Source organism: Strigops habroptila, chromosome 4, assembly GCF_004027225.2.
Source record: "Strigops habroptila isolate Jane chromosome 4, bStrHab1.2.pri, whole genome shotgun sequence".
In the NCBI taxonomy this organism is placed as follows: Eukaryota; Metazoa; Chordata; class Aves; order Psittaciformes; family Psittacidae; genus Strigops; species Strigops habroptila.
Window position 1 is genome coordinate 21,968,109 of NC_046358.1, and position 12,166 is coordinate 21,980,274.

At 39.1% G+C, this 12,166-nt stretch overlaps 1 protein-coding gene across 3 annotated transcripts in view; it reads left to right on the forward strand.

The window, feature by feature from the left end:
• The window catches only part of PPP1R13B (protein phosphatase 1 regulatory subunit 13B), a 71,023-nt gene that overhangs the window by 56,919 nt on the left and 1,938 nt on the right, over nucleotides 1-12,166 (forward strand). For 2 of the 3 annotated variants that reach the window (XM_030482586.1, XM_030482587.1), the window contains exons 9-16: nucleotides 70-250; nucleotides 4,850-5,019; nucleotides 5,872-6,373; nucleotides 6,951-7,717; nucleotides 9,312-9,449; nucleotides 9,529-9,662; nucleotides 10,351-10,517; nucleotides 11,540-11,739. In XM_030482586.1, coding sequence (XP_030338446.1) covers nucleotides 70-250; nucleotides 4,850-5,019; nucleotides 5,872-6,373; nucleotides 6,951-7,717; nucleotides 9,312-9,449; nucleotides 9,529-9,662; nucleotides 10,351-10,517; nucleotides 11,540-11,739 — 2,259 coding nt within the window. Of the gene's footprint in view, nucleotides 1-69; nucleotides 251-1,481; nucleotides 1,638-4,849; nucleotides 5,020-5,871; nucleotides 6,374-6,950; nucleotides 7,718-9,311; nucleotides 9,450-9,528; nucleotides 9,663-10,350; nucleotides 10,518-11,539; nucleotides 11,740-12,166 lie in introns of all 3 variants that reach the window. The other variant, XM_030482585.1, reaches the window with a different exon arrangement.

The following is a 12,166-nucleotide window of genomic DNA, read 5'->3' on the forward strand; positions in this document are numbered from 1 at the left end:
GACTTCCTGCTCATGCACAAATGCCTGAAGTAAATGGAAGTTCACGTTTCATTTGTCTGTTTTTTTCAGTTGAATCGTATTAATGGCACTTCCTCACCCCAGTCATCCCTGAGTGCTTCAGGAAGGGTGGCAGCAGTAGGACCTTACATCCAAGTTCCAAGTGCTGGCACTTATGCTGTACCAGTAGATCCAGTTAAACCACAGTCTCTCACCATTGCTTCTAGCTCAACACATGGAAGATCAAAATCTGGTAAGTACTTAAGTGTGGTGCTTATTAATACACATGGTTTGGAAAGGAGTAATAGACAAAAAGAGTAATCTTGGGAGCCCAAGTGTTGGCATAATCCCTGTAGTGGAAGAGGTGTTTCAAGTGTCTTGATCCTGTTCTGTGAATTGGACATTACTCATTTGATATGAGGTGGTTTTGCTTCTTTCCATTAATTTTTCTTAGGAGACTTGAGTGTTTTCTTTGAAATTTTACTAGCTGGTACACAGCTAAAAGGAGCACATGTTCCTTCACAGATTCTATGTTCTGTCTTTAATAGCTTTTCAATTAGTTTGTGTGTTTGAATATAATAATAAACTAATGAATAATCAACTTTGTGGCAAGCTATATTATAAACAACTATTTACAGTAGGTTGCTTTTTGTCAAGTAAAACAAAGCTAGTAAACAAGTGAAAATAATACTACTTCTCAGAAGGAGACTAAATAGGAAAAGGGGGGGGGGGGAAGAACAAAACACCTGCAGCATGCTTCCAAATGAGGAGGAAGAGTGGAAGGAAAGCAGTCTGAACCTCTCTGTAGGAAGGAATGACAGAAATACCCCCCCAAAAAATCCCCAAGGTCAGGAAGTGAAACTGTCCTAACAAAACTTAAAAAAAAAAAACCAACCCAAACCCTAGTCTTTTCCATTTATATTAGTGATTTAACAAAACCTTTGGTTTAATTCAAAGGCTGTACAAACCCCATCACTATGGTCTTATGGAAAAGTTGTAAGCCTAAGGAATGACTTAATTGTGAGGTGACAGTTTGTTTTCGGGCATGTGGATTCCTCTTCCACATACAGGAAAGGACGGTTCATAAATTTTAAGTTTACCAGCCAAAAATAAGTCCCTGCTTTGTAAATATCAACCTCAGTGGGTACACATACCCACTTAAAGAACTACTTCAGGAGGTTACAAGACCTCTGAATGATAACTTTTTGATTTTACATAAGTAATATTTCTGCCTTGGGACTGACTTTGTGTTTACTACTCTGAAGGTATTTGAATATTCTATAAGATAGATTTATGTAAGGAGAAGCTTATATGCTCCCACGCAGAAAAGAAATTAGGATATTTTTTTCAACTGTCATGCTTTTATTTCTCATTATCTGAGTGTTCCTGTTCTAATTTCTCCATTGTCATTGTTATAATTTTTCCACCACTTTTTTTTTCTTTCTTTTTCTGTGTAACTGGATCTGCCTTGGTGTGTCCGGTAGAGACAGACTGTGGGTGTGTGAAAAAATCTCCAGACACCTGGAAGGTTTCTGATTTAGACATAATAGTGGATCCTATTCTGTCACCTCCCACTTCTCTTCAGTCCGCTGTTCACAATGTCATCCGCCTGGCACCTACTCTGTTTGACACCCAGCACTGTGAGTCCGTAGAAGATCTCTGGCTAGCTAAGAATCCAGGTTTTAATATGGTCATCTGAGCTCTTGCATACAGATGCATATTAAACAGCATCTTTAGAACTCGTATTGTGGTCTGGCATGCAGAAAATTATGTTGAAATGTAAAATTGTTGAGAAGTTGCTTTTCATCTTTGAAGGAAACAGATTTGCAGCAAATTCATCACTGGAGTACTGGAGTATCTACTAAGGAAGTGTTTTCTTCATTTAAAAATGTCGAAATTTTCTAATTGTAGTTAGAAAATTTTGTGGTAATCACCAAAGCATGTATTAGTATATCTCAGATAAGATAGATGTATTACATACAGGTTTAGCTTGAGTTACTTTGTGGGAAACTTTGAGTTTCCATGTTGCTCTGGCCCCAGAGTTGGGATAAAGCTCACTCTGTCCTCAGCAAGAATCTTGCTTACTTCCATTGGTCAAAGAAGTTATACCTGGTTTGCTTTACTAAGTGTCCTGGATCCAGACCTACAAAAATTTTTAGGTGAAGTCAGAGAAAACACATAAAACCTTTTGTGTCTGCATGTTACTGTCTTATTCGTGTAAATACAAAATGGAGTGGTGAGAGTTGAAATACTCTGGGTGTTAGGTGGTCGTACAAGCAGCAGACAAGAGGGTACGTTTTGGGGAGAAAAAGCCAGTTGGCTGAAATGGGTGTTAGGTGGCTGAGAGCAGGAGCTAGTGAGGGCTTGTCGGAAGGGTGTTGCCATCAGATGGGCAAGAGTGTCTGGGACCTGCTCAGCCCAACCAAAGATAGAAGGAGGCAGATGCTGTTTGGTTGCCTCCTCTTAGCACCTCCCAGGCAGCCTCTGGCGCTATACGCTGCAGTTGCAGATTGCAACGGAAGCTTAAGTGCACGAGATTCGCTTGGCTTGTGGGAGTACGTGAGACGTGCGCTCATAACACATGCATGGTAGTTGGCAAGTCTGCCAGCTTGTAAAAGGAAGGACATGAAGGTGGGAACAGTTACATACCGATGTTTATGTAAGTAAAATGAAACGGAGAGGTTAGAGAGAGGAGAATCTGAATTTACTTCTAGTCTGTTACCTCAGAATTTGGGGGTGAACATGCTAGTATTTGGAATTCCAAGGATTACAAAAAGTTTTTGTATAACTAACAGAAGAGTGTGGGCTTGTGTTTGCAGGTAAGAGAATTAAATTCTTTGGGACTTCTGCTGGTTTTACTGTAAGTGCTTTCTTAATAGCCGAACTTAGGCTAAATATGCTTTCATGTTTAGCGTGAATCAGTTATAACACCTTCTATTGATCTTCAAAAGCTTTACTGAGTCATAACTTTTCTGGAGTTATGGAACATCCTGTGTATTTTGTACACTAAACATTTATTCAATGCATATGTGGAAAATTTGCCCTTATTTAGGGTCAGAGTGTCTAGCAGTCATCTTCCTTGGTCTTGCTTTTGATAACCACATGACTAAAGTCAATAACAAACAAAAACCCCAATATGTCCAGTTCTTGGATGTTGCCAGTACTAGAGCTGGGCCTCATTACTTCCTGGCAGTTTGCAAGGGCGAAAAGTGATTTCTGGGCTACATACTATATTCTCAGTGTAAAAATATGCAAGTGTTAACCTTTTTTTAATGACCAACCACAAAAATACTCCTGCTTCAAAGTAATTATCTCTCAGAATTCAAACACAGTTGATTTGAATTTGAAAGTTTAATACAATATAGTTTGTGTAATATTAAAGGATGATCTGCACGTATAATTAAAAAATAATTACTATGGTAGCTTAAATGCAAGAGATACTTCATTTTTTGCTAACTTTAAAGTGAAATGATTTTAACTAGCCTATAAATAGATGTATGAGCTAATAGAGTGAATTTGCACTCACATAGTGAAAACATTGGGTGGTAATTTTCAAGAAATCTTCAGGTGGTCATTTCATGAATAGGAAACAGAGTGGGGATGTTAAATTCACTGTAATTAATGTAGCTTATTTTTAGATTATCATCTGCTATACTAGACAGAGGATGGCAAAGGATTCTGGAAATAGCCTTGCTGATTCTGTTTTTAGGTGCTTAAAACTGAAATGAAATGGGAAGTTACCATCAAATACCCGATTTTCATTCAGTGGTTTCTTACTATGGGGTCCAGAAATCTCAGTAAAGCTCCACACATGTGCAAACCACTGCCATTTTAGTTGTTATCTTCTAGCATAGCTACGTGTTACATGTCATCTTTACTGATCCTAAGTGCTCCACTAAGATAATTCCAGGCAATAGGAAGGAGAAACGATCTCTGGTTTCCTTGGAGTAAGAGAAACCTGAAGTTTAATGTTTTCAAGGCAAATGAAAGTCTTAGGATCTAAACAGGGATCTATTTAGTTAGTATAAAACAGATCTAATTATCAGGCTATTTAAACTCTCTTGCTTACTCAGAGAACAGAAACCAAAAAGTCTCACACAGTTAATAAAGTAACACATCAATGCACCTAGCACTTATTAAGGATTTGTTGCCTCAGTTTATGTGCAGCTATGCATGATTGTTTTGTACATGATGAAGACAAAAGCCCATGACTTGGATCTTGACACAGTGAGTTGAAGTTGTCAGCTGACTTTATTAGTTTCTTTAAAGTTAAGTCTCTTGGGTAGTTCTAATCAGGTGAGTATGTTGAGGAAAGACAAAAGGTAAGTTAATGGCCACTTCCAGCAAAGGAATGTAAGCTTTTGTTCCACCCCATTGTTGAAAGGAGTTTTTACATTCTGTTACGAGTGAATTAATCGAGTAACCATAGCTTAAATTTGGAGTAGGTCCACCCAGAGCTTACATAGACTTAACATTTAACATAATTTGACAGTGTCTCTGTATAATACAAAAAGAAATACCTTGATGAGGTGTTTCTATAAGGATTTTTGTTCTGAATCTGTTTGCCTTCTGATAGCAGAATATGCAATGCTCAAACAAAAATTTTAACCATCTTTTTTTCTGTAGAAATTTTCAATGCAATTTGAATGTCAAAGGGTAAAGAACAGCATGTTATATGTGGTGATTGCTCTCAGTATCTATTTCTGAATCAAATGTGAAGAGTGATTTATCTCATTTCTGGAATCAAATTAATCCTGTTGTAATCGAAGCTATTCCATATCACATGTTATTTTTCTTGTTTACAGTGGTGGTGTGGATTATCTTAAATATAGTATTTTTGTCTGTTTTCAAGCTAATGATGGAAACTGGCCACTACTTAAACAGAGCTCAGCCCCTGTGGTAAAGCCACCTCAGATCTCCAACACAGACTGGAAAGAATCGAGCATGGATACTGCTTTAAAACAAGGAACTATATCCAGCCAGCCCTTGCCAACTTCAGTACTAGGAAGTACTGATAAGCTGGTGGGTTTCATCTGTGATGTATTTATAGATATGTTTTGCTGAAATTATGAACCTTTGGCTTCCATAGCTGAACTCACTTCAGTTACGTACACATTCGGTTTCCCTGCTGATAATTATTTGAAAGTCGTAAAGAAAATTACCTCTGCAGTGTTCCTCTTGTTTCTTTCTGTTCGTATCACATTACCTTTCTTTTTTTTTTTTTTTCCCTGACTTCAGTAGTTCATATTTCTTCCAGTTCTTTTACATATCTGGTCTCCCCTTTTCTCTCCTTTTGCTTCTCCTAATCATCTCACCCATCTTTCTCTAATTCAGATCTTCATTACTCTTTTCTCCTTGATGTAGATTATCACTCTCTGTGTGCTCTTTTTCTCACAAAAATCTCATTAAAAAACTCACTAAATCCATCCTTGAGTGAGTCCACTGATGGTGTCTGTCTGCACTGTTGTTCTAGAACTTTATGAATTCTTTAAGGCTGTAATCTTTAAAGAATAAGGACCTGGTCTTTAAATAGTTTTGGTAAACTCTGTTATCACACTATATATTATCAAATATGTTATCGACTAGATACCAAGAACCAGAACCTAAAACAAGTTACTCAGGTTTTGAAAGTATGTAAATAGTTTTGGATTCATATTAATAGCTGAAGAGGCCTGGCTTTTGTCTGATCTATGATGAGATTGTGCGGTAAATTCAGGTAAAATCATACCTAGTGATGAAGTAACACAAGTTGTTTAAATTGACTCCCTTGCTGTCACACAAGATTATTAGTATGTTTTGTAGAATGAGGAATGTTCTTGCTCGCAAGTATTTTATTTAGTTAAATGTTATATTCTGTTTCATGTTCTTACACAGGGTCTTGACCTGGGGAAGGTGCCACCAGCAGTTCCTGGTGTAAGCAAGCAGTTGCCTCAAAACTATGGGACTTATCCAAGTCCAGTTCCCTTAGGAACAGGTTCTACAAATTCTCTAGAAAGACGGAAGGATGGCAGCCTGCCCAGACCTGGCACCAGTATAACAAATCGGCAAAGACCTGTTCCACTTCCACCGCCAAGCAACGTCCATCAGCCCAGTTCTTCACAACAGATTCAGCAGAGAATTTCTGTACCTCCCAGCCCTACGTATCAACCTTCTGGTCCCCCCTTGTTTCCAGGAGGAGATGGCAGGCCAGAACTCCCCTTAACTGTCGCAATCAGACCTTTTCTGGCTGATAAAGGATCACGACCTCAGTCTCCCAGGAAAGGGCCACAGACAGTGAACTCCAGTTCCATCTACTCAATGTATCTTCAGCAAGCAACACCACCAAAGAATTATCAACAAGCTGTATACAATACCTTAAATAAGTCCGTAAAAGCAGGTAAAATACATTTTCCTTTGGTTTTCCCTTGAAATAGACTGTTAAGATCTACTTACTGGGCTTAGTTTACTTTCCATATCAGTTTGAAAAATATGTCTAAATCTATGAGAAGAGGAAAGATATTTTTATGTTTGCAGCATATTATATGCATATATAGCATATATGCAGAAAAAATATCCCATATGTTTTGGGGGTGATAAATATACATTTGGTTACCTCTCATTTAAAACAAGATGCAGTTAGAACAATACGGCCTGGATACTTCACCAGTACTTTCAGAAACAAGTTGAAAAAACAGTGTCTAGAGAAGAGAGTTTTCTTTCTTTCACTCTTTCCTTATGGAAGAGGAAAAACATTCCAAGTGCTACTTGTAGGTTGTGATTATAAGAAGCATCATCAACAGGTAAGTATGTATTTCTGTATTGATAGGTTCCAATATAATTAATTTGATTTTTTTTAATTTTCTGTATTAGCATCAAACAGGCAGCAACAGAGACAATTCACAGTTTATTTGCAAATACTTTATTATGTAATTTGAGAATGGTTCTTCACTGTTTTCCATCTTTCTTTTCTTCAGTTTATGGAAAACCTGTATTGCAATCTGGCTCGACTTCTCCCTCACCCTTGCCATTCCTTCATGGTTCTTTGCCCGCCCAGACTTCCTCACAGCCACAGTCTCAGCCCCAGACTGAGGTCTCTGAAAAAGATCAAGAGGTGGAAAACGCTCCACCACCCAGTGAAAACAGCAACGTGGAAAACATTCCCCGTCCTCTCAGTCCTACTAAGCTCACACCTATTGTGCATTCACCCCTACGCTATCAAAGCGATGCTGACCTTGAAGCTCTGAGAAGAAAATTGGCCAATGCTCCGAGGCCATTAAAGAAACGTAGTTCTATCACTGAACCAGAAGGCCCAAGTGGACCAAATATACAAAAATTATTGTATCAGCGCTTTAATACTCTTGCTGGAGGAATAGAAAGTGCTCCTTTTTATCAGCCAAGCAACCCACAGGACTTCATAGGCATCTTAGCTGATGTTGATAATGGCAACGCTAGTACCAATGGCAATATTGAAGAACCCATTTCCGTGCAACCCACAGTTCCTCTTCCTGACGAGCCACCCCCTTCATCAGATGCCAATGATAACGAATTACCTTCTCCTGCTACTGAGGAACTGATAAGCACTGAAACAACAAATCAAACACCTGAGACAACTGAAGATAACAACAACAATCCTGCTATAGTTCCTTCTACTGAACAGTCACCTAGTCCCACACCAGAGGTCAGTTCTCCAGTAGAAGATGAAGCTCCTCTGCCTCCTGCTCCTCCTCCTCCGCTTCCTCCAGTAAGTAACCAAGCAAAAGGACAATTTTGTGGAGAATAAAATTAGGTGTGTGTTTGTTTAAGCATAACTGGAAGATGCTAAGTTTTGCCAAATGGTATGTTTGCACTTCAATTTTCATGATACTCAAAGAAAAGAAAACCAGAGGGCTCCAAGGAGAATTATGATGGATTAGTTTCTTTACTACCACAGCCATTTAATGTGGAATATATGAATACAGGCAACAGGAGGTTGTGTATGTGCTTTAGGTTGTGGAACTTTTGGGAGAGATATACTCTTGGTTTAGAACTAATTCTGGAATCTGAGATTCCATTAAAAATACTATTTTAATTTCCCTGGGCCTACAGAGAGAACCATTTATATGAAACTTAAGGGTAAGCCATGGCAGCGAGAAGCATTTTGATTTGCAGACAAGCTGAAATAACTGTTCTGGGAGCAGTGCACTCCTTTTCCCCTCCGAGCAGAGGGACGTGAGACCAGGGGCTAACGCAAACACCACCACAGCTCACTTGTTTTAGCACAAATGTTTTTCTAGTGGGCTGGTTGCATAGTTTGAATTGCTTTCAATGTTCCTTCTCCAGCTGTGCCAAAATCTTTTCAATACTTGTCGTCACCAAAATCTACAACATAGGGAGAATTGAAAATTGGGAGAAAACTGTATTTTGTTCTTAGTTGTTGCTATGACTCACTTTAACACTGGTTTCAAAGGGTATCTCTACTTCTTGATTCAGACAGGGACCTCGCAATCCTCTGACAATGAGTGTGGTGCGCACGGGGTCTCATGTGCATTTGCCATGGCCACAGGTGGGCCAGGATACTTCTAGGAGAATGGAATACGCTAGCAACAGATATTATTAACACTGAGAGAGGCTTATTATCCAAACTGAAATAGCCATACTAAATAGGAGCATGAATGAAAATGGATCTTACAGTGCTAGAGACTAAAAGCATTCTATAAGAGCTGTAATTAATAATAGACTTCTTTTTCCCCCTGGAAAGTGACAAGGACACGTGAATGATTCAGAATATTTGCAAAACATTTAAATGGGTTTCAGATCTTGAGAATGCATCTTCTGGTAACGCCAGTCAGAATGTCACATAAAACAGCTTCATGTTCTGTACTTCTCTTTCCCATAGCAAAACTCACAACTTGTCGGCACCAACCTGCAGCAGATACTTCTGCTGCTTCAAGGCAAAGATTCCTTTGAGTAGAGACTGATACTTGGACTTCACTGTGTCATGATTTCTAGTCTAAGCGAAAGTGTTACAAGTGTTGACAGTGTCTCAGACAATCCACCAGAAACATATTCAGCTTTATATTAGATACAATTAAGATAGTGGTGCTTAAAACCCACTGACACAAGTACCTCAGGCCTTGTACTCAATACTTTTAATTAGAAGCTTCTAAATCATATGGGCACGCTTTTTCATTTTCTAATTGAGTAAGATGTAGTAAGATATCAAGCCTTTTATTTATAGAGACTTTATAATAGAAACAGTTAAGGAGGATAGGATTCTTAATCTAGTTAAATAACTAACTAATCTGTTAGACTTGTGCAAGCTGAAATTTTACCTTCCAACCTTCACCTCTGTTCAGACAAAACGTACCAACTTGAAGAAACCAAACTCAGAAAGAACAGGCCATGGTTTGAGAGTCAAGTTCAATCCGTTGGCCCTCCTCCTGGATGCTTCTTTGGAGGGAGAATTTGATCTTGTACAACGAATCATATATGAGGTGAGCTGCTAAACAATGGCAACCTCTTGAAGTATTTTTTGGGGAGAACAAGTGCTGAACTATTTTATGGTTTTAACAGGTTGATGATCCCAGTAAACCAAACGATGAAGGAATTACACCTTTGCATAACGCAGTGTGTGCTGGTCATCACCACATTGTGAAGTTCCTGCTTGATTTTGGTGTAAATGTAAATGCGGCAGACAGTGATGGGTGGTAAGTGTCACCTTGGCATCTGGGAGAGACACCATTTTGGTGCACATTCAGAGTTCAGCTGAGACCTATTTGGAAACAATTTCCTTCCCCTTAAACCCCAGCAAATAAGCATGTTCTAGTCCCTAGGTGGTGGCAAACTCAAATGCAGGGTTCCTCTATGTCCAACTCCTGTGTAAGCACGCTCAAATTGTAACTTATACTATGTTTTGGTTTTAATTTGTGTATTTGCATTTATGTTCAGATGCTGCAATAATTAAACTATAAATAAGAAAGGACTAAAGTTTCATCTTCATACAACCCACCACAGATCTTGATACTGCTGAAGAGTCTAGCCTTGCAGGTAGATGTAGTGCTTCTGGAGAATTTGGAGGGATGCAAAACCTTGCTGTGCTGACCTGGTTTATCTTTCAAATTTCCTCGCATTGGAAAATAGTCTTTTGTACCCAGCATCTCTGTAAGCAATGAAAATAGACTTTTTTGCTAACACCTGTTTGGCTTTACTGGAGTTGGGTAAATCCTGGGATCCACTCCAGTTGCTTTACAGGTTTTGGACAATGCATACATAATCTATAAGCATAAGGAACAATTTCCTTTAAAAATAGACAGGCTAAACTCTGTATAGCAAGACAAAATAATTAGGATTCAGGGAAGTTTATTTTTTCCTGTGTACATTTCTGCTTTATTTCAGGACACCCTTGCATTGTGCTGCTTCTTGCAATAGCGTTCATCTCTGTAAACTACTGGTTGAATCTGGGGCAGCTATTTTTGCTTCAACTATAAGTGATATAGAAACTGCTGCGGACAAGTGTGAAGAGATGGAAGAAGGTTATATTCAATGTTCCCAGTTCTTATACGGTAAGCTGGGACACTACAAACTTCTTCAGCTTTTCTAAAATTCATCCCTTTTTGTCTCTGATTTGCATGAAACATCTGCTTAGGCCTCAGACTAGACAATACTGCCCATCACCTTCCTGCTCTTTCCAAATGCTAAAACCAGGGTATTCTGCCTCATTCCTGGAAGTGTTCAAGGCCAGGTTGGACAGGGCTTTGAGCAACCTGGTCTGGTGGAAGGTGTCCCTGCCCATGGCAGGGCGTTGGAACTGTATGATCTTTAAGGTCCCTTCCAACCCAAACCATTCTGTGATGATTATGCTGCTCGCAGTGCTTCTGTTCTTCGAGTTACGTCACAGGCTCCTTCTAACGTTACCAATTTTTAACATTTAATTTGGCCTAATTTCAACAAAATGCTTCCATGGGAAGGTTTTGACAGTAACAACAGGTTGTCAGGTATCCTGACAGAGATACTCCAACTTCCAGGTGCACAAATTCCTTGCAGATCATATGAAGAAGCACGTATACTTGATGAATAACCAACTCACAGAATGTAGTTAGTTACTAAGTTCTGTTTTGTGAGAAAAGTACCTTGATGGAGCAGACAAATTTTTCATTTCCATCAGAGGCTATAGGCTCCATTAGGGTTCTGTATACGTGACATGGTGCAGATTTCCAAAAGCTTCAAGCATTACTGTGTAACACCTGCTGTAGAAAGCAGGCCTGTGAGAAATACACAGCGGTTCTCTACAGCTGCTCTGCTCAACACTTTGTAGAGCTATTTTTATCCTCATTTGAATAAAAGATTGTAAAATTTCTATTGCATATAGAAAAACTCGTGCTCTAAATTGGTTTTCACTACTCTGTAATATTTGGTTTTATCAGGCACCTAAACTTCTGGAACCATTTCATCATGTGCTGAAAATTGTTCATGAAATCTTTTATTAATAAAAGAGACTTTTATATTTGGGACACAGTGTTCATATGAAATATTTTGGAGGGAAACCCAGGATCTTTCACCATCTAGAGTGCTTTGTTGTTAACAGGAGTGCAAGAGAAGCTGGGAGTGATGAACAAAGGAGTGGTGTATGCTCTGTGGGATTACGAAGCCCAGAATAATGACGAGTTGTCATTCCACGAAGGTGATGCCATTACTATTCTAAGACGCAAGGATGACAATGAAACGGAGTGGTGGTGGGCCCGCCTCAATGATAAAGAAGGCTACGTGCCTAAAAACCTTCTTGGGGTGAGTTCTTTTTCAGTTACTTTCTCCCTTCTCTTTCTTTCTTCCTTCTGAAATGGAAACACAAGAACGATCTTTGGTCAGGATCCCTCTGTACATCATCCAGATACACTGCTAGGACACAGTGCAAAGCAGATGCTTATGCTTATCCTCTCTCGCCTCTGTGTCATTGTGAACAAAAAGGACAGGCTATGGCCAGATCAGTGCTGGGTTTTCTTTGGCAAGTTAGTAGAGTTAATAGAGTTTATGCTTTCATAAGGTTATTTTGCCCCTTGGCTAAAACACAGGGCCCCTATCTATGTAAAGCATCGTGGCTCTATTAGGCAGCATGAAGCTTTGGTCCAGGAAGTTCTTTAAGGTGGTTTTTAATACCTGGCACAAGATGAGCAACACACAGATACTGTAGGTTAAACAGTTCTTTATGCTATTC